At 44.2% G+C, this 15,693-nt stretch overlaps 1 protein-coding gene across 1 annotated transcript in view; it reads right to left on the reverse strand.

Moving 5' to 3' along the window:
- emg1 (EMG1 N1-specific pseudouridine methyltransferase) overlaps window positions 1–2,871 on the reverse strand; it is a 3,638-nt gene extending 767 nt beyond the window's left edge. The window contains 4 exon segments of the mRNA NM_001040337.2: window positions 840–1,048; window positions 1,146–1,287; window positions 2,475–2,576; window positions 2,707–2,871. Coding sequence (NP_001035427.1) covers window positions 840–1,048; window positions 1,146–1,287; window positions 2,475–2,576; window positions 2,707–2,856 — 603 coding nt within the window. The 5' untranslated portion in view covers window positions 2,857–2,871.
- Between the last annotated feature and the right edge of the window lie 12,822 nt (window positions 2,872–15,693).

Consider the following 15,693-nt stretch of genomic DNA (forward strand, 5'->3'; position numbering starts at 1 on the left):
AACATACTTGCAAAGCACTGTTAAATTGATTGTTTACCCCAAAAATGAAAATTTACTCACTATTTACTTACTAAGTGGTTCAAAACCTTTATCAGTTCCTATTGTCTATCAAACACAAAATAATATAGTTGTTCCATAGGAAAAACAAATAGCCAATATTTTTCAAAACAATCGTTTGTGTTTACAGAAGAAAAACGTATACACGTTTGAAACAAGTCAATCATGACAAAACATTTTAAATGAACAGTCTATAAATGCTTAAGGCACTTGTGTAAAAATGCTGTAAAACAAAAATATGTAAATGAAAAAATAGCTGTTATGAATCAACCTCTATTAAATAAACAGTGACTACCGTTTGCATTCAAACATGCGTTTGTCTTAGGTACACTTGTGTATAGTTTTTCTAAGTATATAGGTTTCTTGAAGCATCTTGGATAAAAAAAAGTCTTACTCTGCTTGTTTTATTTCTTCATACAATTCTAGACAGACTGGATGAGGAAGAGGTCAGATCACTCTGTGTAACACTGGGTGCTATTAAACAAACTAGAATCTTACTGGATACTTACAGATAATGGCAAAAATAAATGTCTGGAAATTACCATTTCCTACCACCGTTTCCTAGAATAATGTCTTATTCTTATCTGCATGACAAAATAAAATTGAAGCCTTTTTAAAAAATAGTTTTCACATTGATTACTTAAATTGTTTGACCACAACAAGCAAAAACAGACTTTTTACGCTTACTATTCTTAGTACAGAAAGCTAGTGTGTGTCAGATGAACATTTCAGACAGTGTGAACTGTGCAAAAAAAGGTTGAGGAAAGGGAAGCTAGACTTACTGCTCCATGTGCAAATGCTCCAATGACAATGGCGGCAGGTCCATCATCTGGCACAATTGTTCTAGGACATATAGCATCTCCAGCTTTGAATGATGTAGAAAATCGAGGGCATCCAGGTGGCAGATGGTCTGACACTGGATTCTTAATGAGTCTTAACAAACGCTGAGGGCCATCTGCTGCTCTCACACTCAACTTGTGCAGCAGCTGGACTACAGGAAGATAAAGAACAGAAATCTTATAAAAACAGAAACTAGCTAAGAAACTGTAACATTTTTGCATTGTAATTATGAGAATTTACTAATTTACCCATGAGTCCACAAAATCTGGCAAAGGTGCGAGGAATTCTTGTTTGTGGGTTGATCTCGATCAAAACGTTCTTCTCTGTGTGAATGTACACTTGGAGCAGGCCTGCTCTATTCAAAGGACTGTCCAATAACATCAACAGACACTGTGGATAGCAAATATACAGAAGTTGACCAAATTATCATTTAAAGAATTAGGTAAACTGCATCTTCAAAAGATGGCTTGCTTTTCAACAGTATAATGCTCTCTGAACTGTCATAGAATGTGCACAAGGTGGAGTATAAGCTTTTAAACATTAATAACTTGGAATTTTTTTACCAATACCATATTATTTTGATCCCTAACATTTATTAATTAAGAAAAACTCAATGCAATGCCAAACAGTCACGATTTGTCAATTACCCTTAAGTGTGGAAAATACAGAGATACTCTAATGTCAAAATAATGCTGTGTAAATTATGAAAAAACATGTTCAAGCTGTTAAATTATATCTATCTATCTATCTATCTATCTATCTATCTATCTATCTATCTATCTATCTGCTTAGTAAGTAAAAAGTGTAATTTTTGACTAATTGAATTTAAAGGCTTTTCAGCTTAATTTAGCTTTAAACATTGTTAAATGTGTAATAAAATGTTATATTTAATTGTTGACGAAATATTATAAACTTAATTTCCTTATACATGCAAAAACACGATAATAATAGATCATTTTGAAAAGCTTATATTCTTATACATGCCAAAACATGATAATAATTGATTATATTGAGCAAAAGTAATCTGCAAAATATGCATGTTTTGATGGCATTGTTTATGTTCTGCTCTCCAACATGAAAACACTTAACACTTCTTGTTTAATGAGGAAGAAAAATAAGGCAAAGTGCTTTTTATACATAAAAGCAATATTTTATTTCCTAGGTGTCAAAAATTGCAATTACACAAGCCAGTTATTGCTAAAATCACCTCTCTTTATGAAAAACGTTTTTAAAGCCTAAGTATTTATCTTCTAACACAAACATTACTAAACCACTTTGTAAAACAATTATAATTATTTGCATTATTTTCACACTAAGGTTTTTTCAGTAATGGTATCTATAGTCTTACTTGTCAAACAAAACAACCCAAAAGTGTCTGTCATGAAAGAGGCTAACTAAATAAAACATACTTAAAAGTATTTGATATGGACCAGAACACAAAAGTGTAATGTGATGTTGTTTCGCTTGCAACAGCAATACATTTTCGTTTAGATAACTCTAAAATAAAGCATCTATAAAACTATTTTGTATCCGTGTAAAAACGAATCGCATGCATTATTAGGGTTAATGTGTTTTACCTGATGTGTGATATCAGGACGAATCTTCCCTGGGTCTCTGCCACTCTTTATTATCATACTCTTGTGCTGATCACAGTTCAGCAACTCAAATGTCTTTCCAACCTGCATAAAGATACGTTTACATTCAACTTATATATGCAAGCTGATGATAAATAGTAGTAATAATGCTCAAGTGAACAGCACATCATCCAAAAAAGGGGTTTCAAATCTACGGAGCCACTTTGTCTTTTACCTTTACGGTTTCAAGCGTCGCTCCTTCTAAAACAACGACAAGACGCTTTTCAGTCATCTGATCGTGCAAACTTCTTTGCTGTTTAGCTTGTTTTGGTTCATATTCATCTAAATGTTCCAGACCACGCTTGTCTCCAGCGCGTGCAGCCATGTTGACATAGAACTATGACGCTTTAAATGTGCGTCACAGCAACAGTTTTGATCAGAGTGGCCGCCGCTGATGATGTACGCCAATTGTTTTTCTTTATTAATGGGGTTTGCCATAGGCAAAGTCCATTCTTACTATTGTGGCTGGTTTATTATAATAATTCTTCTTCTTCCGTGCGTTTTTCGGCGCGTAACTCGTCCCGCAGTTTTCGTCCCAGACCCTTGAAAGTGGGGTCAAATCGTGCGGTCTTATCGGGAATGGTGTGCTATGACTTTTATAAGGGGTCGGGGGTTTTTTGGCCCCGCAGGGGCCAAAAAACCCCCCCAAAAAATCCCATAGACTTTACATTGAGCCGAACTTTGACGAATCACAGCGCCGAGTGTGAATTTCATAGAAATATGGGATTCACAGCATCTGTAGGGGGTTGCAGCCTAAGTGAGAACATACCTCGCAAGGGGGTAAAAGTTGCACCCCTGGGGCTCTAGGACGTCCCAAAGCTCTCCCATTGACTTACATTGTCCCCATTGACTCCCATTCATTTTTCTAGAACAGCACTAACGCCCCCGCGAAATGGGACGACCTTTAAAGCGTTATAGCGCCAAGTGTGAAATTCGTAGAAATATGGGATTCGCAACATCTGTAGGGGGTTGCAGCCTGTATGAGAACATACCCCAAAAGGGGGTATAAGTTGTACCCCTGGGGTGCTAGGACGTCCCAAAGGGGTCCCCATTGACTTTACATTGCCCATTGACTCCCATTCATTTCTTGACTCACATGTCAATCACATTACATAGCAGTGTCATACTGACTTGGGGGTTGGCTTACTTGACTGAGGCAACCAATCAGCATCTCAATATGATTTTGAACCTCACAAGCCACGCCCCCCCAAACCACTTAAAGACCCCTAATAAGTGCCCCATTGACTTAACATGGGGTGGGATGTCCCATTGCAGATCCCATTGACTTCCATTATAAAGGTCACACATCTATAACATTACATAGGAGTGTCATAGAGACATGGGGGTGGGCTCATCTGACTCAGACAACCAATCAGCATCTCAATATGATAATGAAGCTCACAAGCCACGCCCCCAAACTGGTCCCATAGACTGCCATTATAACTGCCCTACATGCATATCTTTGCTTAGCAGTGTCCTATTGGCTTGGGGGATGGCTCATCTGACTCAGACAACCAATCAGCATCTCAATATGATAATGAATCTCACAAGCCACGCCCCCAAACTGGTCCCATAGACTGCCATTGTAACTGCCCTACATGCATATCTTTGCTTAGCAGTGTCCTAAAGACTTAGGGGTTGGCTCATTGGACTCAGACAACCAATGAGCTTTTCAATATGATAATGAAGCTCACAAGCCACGCCCCCAAACTGGTCCCATAGACTGCCATTATAACTGGACTACATGCATATCTTTGCTTAGCAGTGTCCTTTTGACTTGGGGGTTGGCTCATTTGACTTGGACAGCCAACCACATTCAAGTTCACTCTGCAACCTCGCCCATAGCAACAAAACGGAGTACCCTAGCAACCGTTCATCAACAGCTATATCTCAGCCTCGGAACATCGTAGAGACTTGGGGATTGGCTCGTTTGACTCATGCTAGCAAACGGAACTTCCTATATGCTACACATGCTAGCAGTGACTAGCTACATGCTAATATTGACTAGCCATGTACTGTAACTTGCTAGAAATGCTTACTAAGTATAAATATTTCATCAGGCAAGTATGTGAGGCTTGCCTAGTAACCACCCAGGGTACCCTAGCAACTGCCTAGCAACCACCCAAATTACCCTAGCAACCGCCTAGCAACCACCTAGCAACCGCCTAGTAACGCCTTTGTAAGGGCCTAGCGACCACTCAGGACACCCTAGCAACCGCCTAGCAACGCCTTAGCAACCACTTAGAATACCCTAGCAACCACCTAGCAACAACTCAGGGCACCATAGCACTGTTGCTAGCATGATGCTAGCAACTCGATTAGCATGTTGATAGCATCATGCTAACACGATTAGCATCACACTAGCTACATGCTAATCATGTTAGCATGATGCTAGCAAATCGATTAGCATGTTGTTAGCATGATGTTAACACGATTAGCATCATGCTAGCTACATGCTAATCATATTAGCATGATGCTAGCAAGTCGATTAGCATGTTGTTAGCATTATGCTAACATGATTAGCATCATGCTAGCTACATGCTAATCATATTAGCATGATGCTAGCTAGTCGATTAGCATGTTGCTAGCATGATGCTAACACGATAAGCATCATGCTAGCTACATGCTAATCATGTTAGCATCATGCTAGCAACTCGATTAGCATGTTGCTAGCGTGATGTTAACACAATTAGCATCATGCTAGCTGCATGCTAATCATGTTAGCACGATGCTAGCAACTCGATTAGCATGTTGTTCTATTGCCCAGTTTACTACCGTTTTGTACCCCATCGATTTGCCACGCAAACCCCATTCACATTTCCTTTAGGAAATGTACAATTCTAGTTAATGGGGTTTGCCATAGGCAAAGTCCATTCTTACTATTGTGGTTTATTATTCTTCTTCTTCTTCTTCTTCTTCCTTCTTCCGTCCTATTTTTCGGCGCGTAACTAGTCCCGCAGCTTTCGTCCCAGACCCTTGAAAGTGGGCTCAAATCGTGCGGTCTTATCGGGAATGGTGTGCTATGACTTTTATAAGGGGTGGGGGGTTTTTTGGCCCCGCAGGGGCCAAAAAACCCCCCCAAAAATCCCATAGACTTAACATTGAGCCGAACTTTGACGAATCACAGCGCCGAGTGTGAATTTCATAGAAATATGGGATTCACAGCATCTGTAGGGGGTTGCAGCCTAAGTGAGAACATACCCCGCAAGGGGGTATAAGTTGCACCCCTGGGGCTCTAGGACGTCCCAAAGTCGTCCCATTGACTTACATTGGCCCATTGACTCCCATTCATTTTTCTAGAAGAGCACTAAACGCGCCGCGAAATGGAAACACCTTTGAGGCGTTATAGCGCCAAGTGTGAAATTCGTAGAATTATGGGATTCGCAACATCTGTAGGGGGTTGCAGCCTGTATGAGAACATACCCCAAAAAGGGGTATAAGTTGTACCCCTGGGGTGCTAGGACGTCCCAAAGGGGTCCCCATTGACTTTACATGGCCCATTGACTCCCATTCATTTCTTGACTCACATGTCAATCACATTACATAGCAGTGTCATACAGACTTGGGGGTTGGCTTACTTGACTGAGGCAACCAATCAGCATCTCAATATGATTTTGAAGCTCACAAGCCACGCCCCCCAAACCATTTAAAGACCCTTAATAACTGCCCCATTGACTTAACATGGGGTGGGATGTCCCATTGCACATCCCATTGACTTCCATTATAAAGGTCACACATCTATAACATTACATAGGAGTGTCATAGAGACATGGGGGTGGGCTCATTTGACTCAGGCAACCAATCAGCATCACTCTATGATAATGAAGCTCACAAGCCACGCCCCCAAATTGATCCCATAGACTTCTATTATAACAGGGCTGGATGCATATCTTTGCTTAGCAGTGTCCTATTGACTTGTGGGATGGCTCATCTGACTCAGACAACCAATGAGCATCTCAATATGATAATGAACCTCACAAGCCACGCCCCCAAACTGGTCCCATAGACTGCCATTATAACTGGCCTACATGCATATCTTTGCTTAGCAGTGTCCTATTGACTTGGGGGATGGCTCATCTGACTCAGACAACCAATGAGCTTTTCAATATGATAATGAAGCTCACAAGCCACGCCCCCAAATTGGTCCCATAGACTGCCATTGTAACTGGTCTAGATGCATATCTTTACATAGCAGTGTCATAGAGACATGGGGGTTGGTAAATTTGACTTAGACAGCCAACCACATTCAAGTTCACTCTGTAACCTCGCCCATAGCAACAAAACAGAGTACCCTAGCAACCATTCATCAACAGCTATATCTCGGCATCAGAACATCGTAGAGACTTGGGGATTGGCTCGTTTGACTCATGCTAGCAAACGGAACTTCCTATATGCTACACATGCTAGCAGTGACTAGCTACATGCTAATATTGACTAGCCAAGTACTGTAACTTGCTAGAAATGCTCACTAAGTATAAATATTTCATCAGGCATGTATGTGAGGCTTGCCTAGTAACCACCCAGGGTCCCTAGCAACTGCCTAGCAACCACCCAAATTACCCTAGCAACCGCCTAGCAACCGCCTAGTAACGCCTTAGTAAGGGCCTAGCGACCACTCAGGACACCCTAGCAACTGCCTAGCAACGCCTTAGCAACCACCTAGCAACCACTTAGGAAACCTTAGCAACCACCTAGCAACACCTTAGCAACCACCTAGCAACCACTCAGGACACCCTAGCAACCACCTAGCAACACCTTAGCAACCACCTAGCAACCACTTAGGACACCTTAGCAACCACCTAGCAACACCTTAGCAACCACCTAGCAACCACTCAGGACACCCTAGCAACCACCTAGCAACACCTTAGCAACCACCTAGCAACCACTCAGGACACCCTAGCAACCGCCTAGCAACACCTTAGCAACCACCTAGCAACCACTCAGGACACCCTAGCAACCGCCTAGCAACACCTTAGCAACCACCTAGCAACCACTTAGAACACCCTAGCAACCGCCTAGCAACACCTTAGCAACCACCTAGCAACCACTCAGGACACCCTAGCAACCGCCTAGCAACACCTTAGCAACCACCTAGCAACCACTCAGGACACCCTAGCAACCGCCTAGCAACACCTTAGCAACCACCTAGCAACCACTTAGAACACCCTAGCAACTGCCTAGCAACACCTTAGCAACCACCTAGCAACCACTCAGGACACCCTAGCAACCGCCTAGCAACATCTTAGCAACCACCATTTCTTACCTTTCCAGTGCTATTGCCCAGTTTAGTACCATTTTGTACCCCATCGATTTGCCACGCAAACCCCATTCACATTTCCTTTAGGAAATGTACAATTCTAGTTAATGGGGTTTGCCTTAGGCAAAGTCCATTCTTACAATTGTGCATGGCTTCTTATTATTATTCTTCTTCCGTGCGTTTTCGGCGCGTAACTAGTCCCGCAGTTTTCGTCCCAGACCCTTGAAAGTGGGCTCAAATCGTGCGGTCTTATCGGGAATGGTGTGCTATGACTTTTATAAGGGGTGGGTGGTTTTGGGGCCCCGCAGGGGCCCCAAAACCACCCCCCAAAACGCATTGACTCAACATTACGCCCAACTTTGACAGATTATAGCGCCAAGTGTGAAATTCATAGAAATATGGGATTCACAGCATCTGTAGGGGGTTGCAGCCTAAGTGAGAACATACCTCGCAGGGGGGTATAAGTTGTACCCTGTGGCGCTAGGACGTCCCAAAGTGGTCCCCATTGACTTACATTGGCCCCATTGACTCCCATTCATTTTCTAGACACTCGTAAGATACTATTCCCGGAAATCGCCGTAGCGCCAACACGGAAATTCGTAGAGACATGGGATTCGCGACATCTCGAGAGGGTTATAGGAGGCTTCAAACCACACCCCGAAAGGCAGTAAATGTTGTACCCCTGGGGAGCTAGGACGTCCCAAAGTCTCCATTGACTTTACATGGAGCCGAACTTTAACCAATCACTGCGTCCATTGTGAATTTCATAGAAATATGGGATTCACAACATCTGTAGGGGGTTGCAGCCTAAGTGAGAACATACCCCGAAAGGGGGTATAGGTTGTTCCCCTGGGGTGCTAGGACGTCCCAAAGTGGTCCCCATTGACTTTACATTGCCCATTGAGTCCCATTCATTACATTGACTCCCATTATAAATGTCACATGCCAATCACAGTACATAGCAGTGTCATACTGACTTGGGGGTGGGCTTATTTGTCTCAGGCAACCAATCAGCATCTCAATATGATTTTGAAGCTCACAAGCCACGCCCCCCCAAACCACTTAAAGACCCCTAATAAGTGCCCCATTGACTTAACATGGGGTGGGATGTCCCATTGCAGATCCCATTGACTTCCATTATTAAGGTCACACATCTATAACATTACATAGGAGTGTCATAGAGACATGGGGGTGGGCTCATCTGACTCAGACAACCAATCAGCATCTCAATATGATAATGAAGCTCACAAGCCACGCCCCCAAACTGGTCCCATAGACTGCCATTATAACTGCCCTACATGCATATCTTTGCTTAGCAGTGTCCTATTGGCTTGGGGGATGGCTCATCTCACTCAGACAACCAATGAGCATCTCAATATGATAATGAAGCTCACAAGCCACGCCCCCAAACTGGTCCCATAGACTGCCATTATAACTGCTCTACATGCATATTTTTGCTTAGCAGTGTCCTATTGACTTGGGGGTTGGCTCATTTGACTTGGACAGCCAACCACATTCAAGTTCACTCTGTAACCTCGCCCATAGCAACAAAAGACAGTACCCTAGCAACCGTTCATCAACAGCTATATCTCAGCATCGGAACATCGTAGAGACTTGGGGATTGGCTCGTTTGACTCATGCTAGCAAACGGAACTTCCTATATGCTACACATGCTAGCAGTGACTAGCTACATGCTAATATTGACTAGCCATGTACTGTAACTTGCTAGAAATGCTTACTAAGTATAAATATTTCATCAGGCATGTATGTGAGGCTTGCCTAGTAACCACCCAGGGTACCCTAGCAACTGCCTAGCAACCACCCAAATTACCCTAGCAACCGCCTAGCAACCACCTAGCAACCGCCTAGTAACGCCTTAGTAAGGGCCTAGCGACCACTCAGGACACCCTAGCAACCGCCTAGCAACGCCTTAGCAACCACTCAGAATACCCTAGCAACCGCCTAGCAACACCTTAGCAACCACCTAGCAACCACTCAGGACACCTTAGCAACCACCTAGCAACACCTTAGCAACCACCTAGCAACCACTCAGAACACCCTAGCAACCGCCTAGCAACACCTTAGCAACCACCTAGCAACCGCCTAGCAACCACTCAGGACACCCTAGCAACCGCCTAGCAACGCCTTAGCAACCACTTAGAATACCCTAGCAACCACCTAGCAACACCTTAGCAACAACCTAGCAACCACTTAGGACACCTTAGCAACCACCTAGCAACACCTTAGCAACCACCTAGCAACCACTCAGAACACCCTAGCAACCACCTAGCAACACCTTAGCAACCACCTAGCAACCACTCAGGACACCCTAGCAACCGCCTAGCAACACCTTAGCAACCACCTAGCAACCACTTAGGACACCCTAGCAACCGCCTAGCAACGCCTTAGCAACCACTTAGAATACCCTAGCAACCACCTAGCAACACCTTAGCAACCACCTAGCAACCACTCAGAACACCCTAGCAACCGCCTAGCAACCACCTAGCAACCACTCAGGACACCCTAGCAACTGCCTAGCAACACCTTAGCAACCACCTAGCAACCACTCAGGATACCCTAGCAACTGCCTAGCAACACCTTAGCAACCACATAGCAACCACTTAGGACACCTTAGCAACCACCTATCAACCACTCAGAACACCCTAGAAACCATTCAGAACACCCTAGCAACCAAAACAAATACATTGTACCCCATCGATTTGCCACGCAAACCCCATCCACATTTCCTTTAGGAAATGTACAATTCTAGTGTTACTATTACTGTTCACTTTTTCAAAACTTCGGCGCGCAACTCCGCCCGCATTTTTTGCCCTAGAATGATGAGTGAGGTGTCAAATCGACCGGCCTGTTGAGGAGAGGTGTGCTATGATTTTTCAAAGAGGTTGGGGGTACACTGCCCCCATGAGGGGCAAGAAAGTAACCCCCAAAATCCCCATAGACTTAACATGGACACAAAATGGCTGACATTGATATCTAGATTAGAGAGTCGTAGAAGCTTGGGAGTGGGCTCATTTTACTCGGTTTATCAAGTCGGTATTAAGTAGTGACATAACAAATTTTTAGACACTCCCTAGCAACCACTTTAGGCCCCCTAACATCCATATAACAACATAAACAAGCCACATTTTAGCACAGGAATATCGTAGAAAGACAGGGTTTGGGTTCTTTTGATGCAGGTTGATCAAATCTCTATTGTCTTCACCTATTACAAAGGCGTTGCCACACCCTAGCAACCATTTACATTACCCTAGCAACCACATAAACACAAGAATTTAACCATTTCTCCGCATTTACTGCTATTTTGCCCAGTTTAGTACCATTTTGTACCCCATCGATTTGCCACGCAAACCCCATTCACATTTCCTTTAGGAAATGTACAATTCTAGTGTTACTATTACTGTTCACTTTTTCAATCCTTCGGCGCGCAACTCCGCCCGCATTTTTTGCCCTAGAATGATGAGTGAGGTGTCAAATCGACCGGCCTGTTGAGGAGAGGTGTGCTATGATTTTTCAAAGAGGGTGGGGGTACACTGCCCCCATGAGGGGCAACAAAGTAACCCCCAAAATCCCCATAGACTTAACATGGACACAAAATGGCTGACATTGATATCTAGATTAGAGAGTCGTAGAAGCTTGGGAGTGGGCTCATTTTACTCCACCTATCAAGTCAGTATTAAGTAGTGACATAACAAATTTGTACACACTCCCTAGCAACCACTTTAGGCCCCCTAACAACCATATAACAACATAAACAAGCCATATTTTAGCACAGGAATATCGTAGAAAGACAGGGTTTGGGTTCTTTTGATGCAGGTTGATCAAATCTCTATCGTCTTCACCTATTGCAAAGGCGTTGCCACACCCTAGCAACCATTTACATTACCCTAGCAACCACATAAACACATGAATTTGACCATTTCTTACCTTTCCAGTGCTATTGCCCAGTTTAGTACCATTTTGTACCCCATCGATTTGCCACGCAAACCCCATTCACATTTCCTTTAGGAAATGTACAATTCTAGTTAATGGGGTTTGCCATAGGCAAAGTCCATTCTTACTATGCTCTTTTGCTTATTATTATTTTTTTCTTCTTCTTCCTTCTTCCGTCCCATTTTTCGGCGCGTAACTAGTCCCGCAGCTTTCGTCCCAGACCCTTGAAAGTAGGGTCAAATCGTGCGGTCTTATCGGGAATGGTGTGCTATGACTTTTATAAGGGGTGGGGGGTTTTTTGGCCCCGCAGGGGCCAAAAAAACCCCCCAAAAATCCCATAGACTTAACATTGAGCCGAACTTTGACGAATCACAGCGCCGAGTATGAATTTCCTAGAAATATGGGATTCACAACATCTGTAGGGGGTTGCAGCCTAAGTGAGAACATACCCCGGAAGGGGGTATAAGTTGCACCCCTGGGGCTCTAGGACGTCCCAAAGTTTTCCCATTGACTTACATGGGCCCCATTGACTCCCATTCATTTTTCTAGAAGAGCACTAACGCCCCCGCGAAATGGGACGACCTTTGAAGCGTTATAGCGCCAAGTGTGAAATTCGTAGAAATATGGGATTCGCAACATCTGTAGGGGGTTGCAGCCTGTATAAGAACATACCCCAAAAGGGGGTATAAGTTGTACCCCTGGGGTGCTAGGACGTCCCAAAGGGGTCCCCATTGACTTTACATTGCCCATTGACTCCCATTCATTTCTTGACTCACATGTCAATCACATTACATAGCAGTGTCATAGACTTGGGGGTTGGCTTATTTGACTGAGGCAACCAATCAGCATCTCAATATGATTTTGAAGCTCACAAGCCACGCCCCCCAAACCATTTAAAGACCCTTAATAACTGCCCCATTGACTTAACATGGGGTGGGACGTCCCATTGCACATCCCATTGACTTCCATTATAAAGGTCACACATCTATAACATTACATAGGAGTGTCATAGAGACATGGGGGCGGGCTCATTTGACTCAGGCAACCAATCAGCATCACTATATGATAATGAAGCTCACAAGCCACGCCCCCAAATTGATCCCATAGACTGCCATTATAACTGGCCTACATGCATATCTTTGCATAGCAGTGTCCTGTAGACTTAGGGGTTGGCTCATGGGACTCAGACAACCAATGAGCATCTCAATATGATAATGAAGCTCACAAGCCACGCCCCCAAACTGGTCCCATAGACTGCCATTATAACTGGCCTACATGCATATCTTTGCTTAGCAGTGTCCTATTGACTTGGGGGATGGCTCATCTGACTCAGACAACCAATGAGCATCTCAATATGATAATGAATCCCACAAGCCACGCCCCCAAATTGATCCCATAGACTGCCATTATAACTGGCCTACATGTATATCTTTGCTTGGCACTGTCCTATTGACTTGGGGGATGGCTCATCTGACTCAGACAACCAATGAGCATCTCAATATGATAATGAATCCCACAAGCCACGCCCCCAAATTGATCCCATAGACTGCCATTATAACTGGCCTACATGTATATCTTTGCTTGGCACTGTCCTATTGACTTGGGGGTTGGCTCATTTGACTTGGACAGCCAACCACATTCAAGTTCACTCTGTAACCTCGCCCATAGCAACAAAACAGAGTACCCTAGCAACCATTCATCAACAACTATATCTCAGCATCGGAACATCGTAGAGACTTGGGGATTGGCTCGTTTGACTCATGCTAGCAAACGGAACTTCCTATATGCTACACATGCTAGCAGTGACTAGCTACATGCTAATATTGACTAGCCAAGTACTGTAACTTGCTAGAAATGCTTACTAAGTATAATTATTTCATCAGGCATGTATATGAGGCTTGCCTAGTAACCACCCCTGGTACCCTAGCAACTGCCTAGCAACCACTCAAATTACCCTAGCAACCACCTAGCAACCACCTAGCAACCGCCTAGTAGCGCCTTAGTAAGGGCCTAGCGACCACTCAGGACACCCTAGCAACCGCCTAGCAACGCCTTAGCAACCACTTAGAATACCCTAGCAACCACCTAGCAATGCCTTAGCAACGACCTAGCAACCACTCAGGACACCCTAGCAACCGCCTAGCAACACCTTAGCAACCACCTAGCAACCACTTAGGACACCCTAGCAACCGCCTAGCAACGCCTTAGCAACCACTTAGAATACCCTAGCAACCACCTAGCAACACCTTAGCAACCGCCTAGCAACCACTCAGAACACCCTAGCAACCGCCTAGCAACACCTTAGCAACCACTTAGCAACCACTCAGAACACCCTAGCAACCGCCTAGCAACCACATAAACACATGAATTTAACCATTTCTCCAAATTTACTGCTATTTTGCCCAGTTTAGTACCATTTTGTACCCCATCGATTTGCCACGCAAACCCCATTCACATTTCCTTTAGGAAATGTACAATTCTAGTTAATGGGGTTTGCCATAGGCAAAGTCCATTCTTACTATTGTGGTTTATTATTCTTCTTCCTTCTTCTTCTTCTTCTTCTTCCGTACACTTTTTCGGCGCGTAACTAGTCCCGCAGCTTTCGTCCCAGACCCTTGAAAGTGGGCTCAAATCGTGCGGCTTTATCGGGAATGGTGTGCTATGACTTTTATAAGGGGTGGGTGGTTTTGGGGCCCCGCAGGGGCCCCAAAACCACCCCCCAAAACGCATTGACTCAACATTACGCCCAACTTTGACGACTCACAGCGCCGCGTGTGAATTTCATAGAAATATGGGATTCACAGCATCTGTAGAGGGTTGCAGCCTAAGTGAGAACATACCTCGCAAGGGGGTAAAAGTTGCACCCCTGGGGCTCTAGGACGTCCCAAAGTGCTCCCATTGACTTACATTGGCCCCATTGACTCCCATTCATTTTTCTAGAACAGCACTAACGCCCCCGCGAAATGGGACGACCTTTAAAGCGTTATAGCGCCAAGTGTGAAATTCGTAGAAATATGGGATTCGCAACATCTGTAGGGGGTTGCAGCCTGTATGAGAACATACCCCAAAAGGGGGTATAAGTTGTACCCCTGGGGTGCTAGGACGTCCCAAAGGGGTCCCCATTGACTTTACATGGCCCATTGACTCCCATTCATTTCTTGACTCACATGTCAATCACAGTACATAGCAGTGTCATACAGACTTGGGGGTTGGCTTACTTGACTGAGGCAACCAATCAGCATCTCAATATGATTTTGAAGCTCACAAGCCACGCCCCCCCAAACCATTTAAAGACCCTTAATAACTGCCCCATTGACTTAACATGGGGTGGGACGTCCCATTGCACATCCCATTGACTTCCATTATAAAGGTCACACATCTATAACATTACATAGGAGTGTCATAGAGACATGGGGGTGGGCTCATTTGACTCAGGCAACCAATCAGCATCACTATATGATAATGAAGCTCACAAGCCACGCCCCCAAATTGATCCCATAGACTTCTATTATAATTGGGCTAGATGCATATCTTTGCATTGCAGTGTCATACAGGCTTAGGGGTTGGCTCATTGGACCCAGACAACCAATGAGCATCTCAATATGGTAATGAAGCTCACAAGCCACGCCCCCAAACTGGTCCCATAGACTGCCATTATAACTGGCCTACATGCATATCTTTGCTTAGCAGTGTCCTATTGACTTGGGGGATGGCTCATCTGACTCAGACAACCAATGAGCATCTCGATATGATAATGAAGTTCACAAGCCACGCCCCCAAATTGGTCCCATAGACTTCCATTAAAATAGGCCTACATGCATATCTTTGCTTTGCAGTGTCCTATTGACTTGGGGGTTGGCTCATTTGACTTGGACAGCCAACCACATTCAAGTTCACTCTGTAACCTCGCCCATAGCAACAAAACAGAGTACCCTAGCAACCATTCATCAACAG

This window comes from Danio rerio, chromosome 16 (assembly GCF_052040795.2).
Source record: "Danio rerio strain M-AB ecotype USA chromosome 16, GRCz13ab, whole genome shotgun sequence".
In the NCBI taxonomy this organism is placed as follows: domain Eukaryota; kingdom Metazoa; phylum Chordata; class Actinopteri; order Cypriniformes; family Danionidae; genus Danio; species Danio rerio.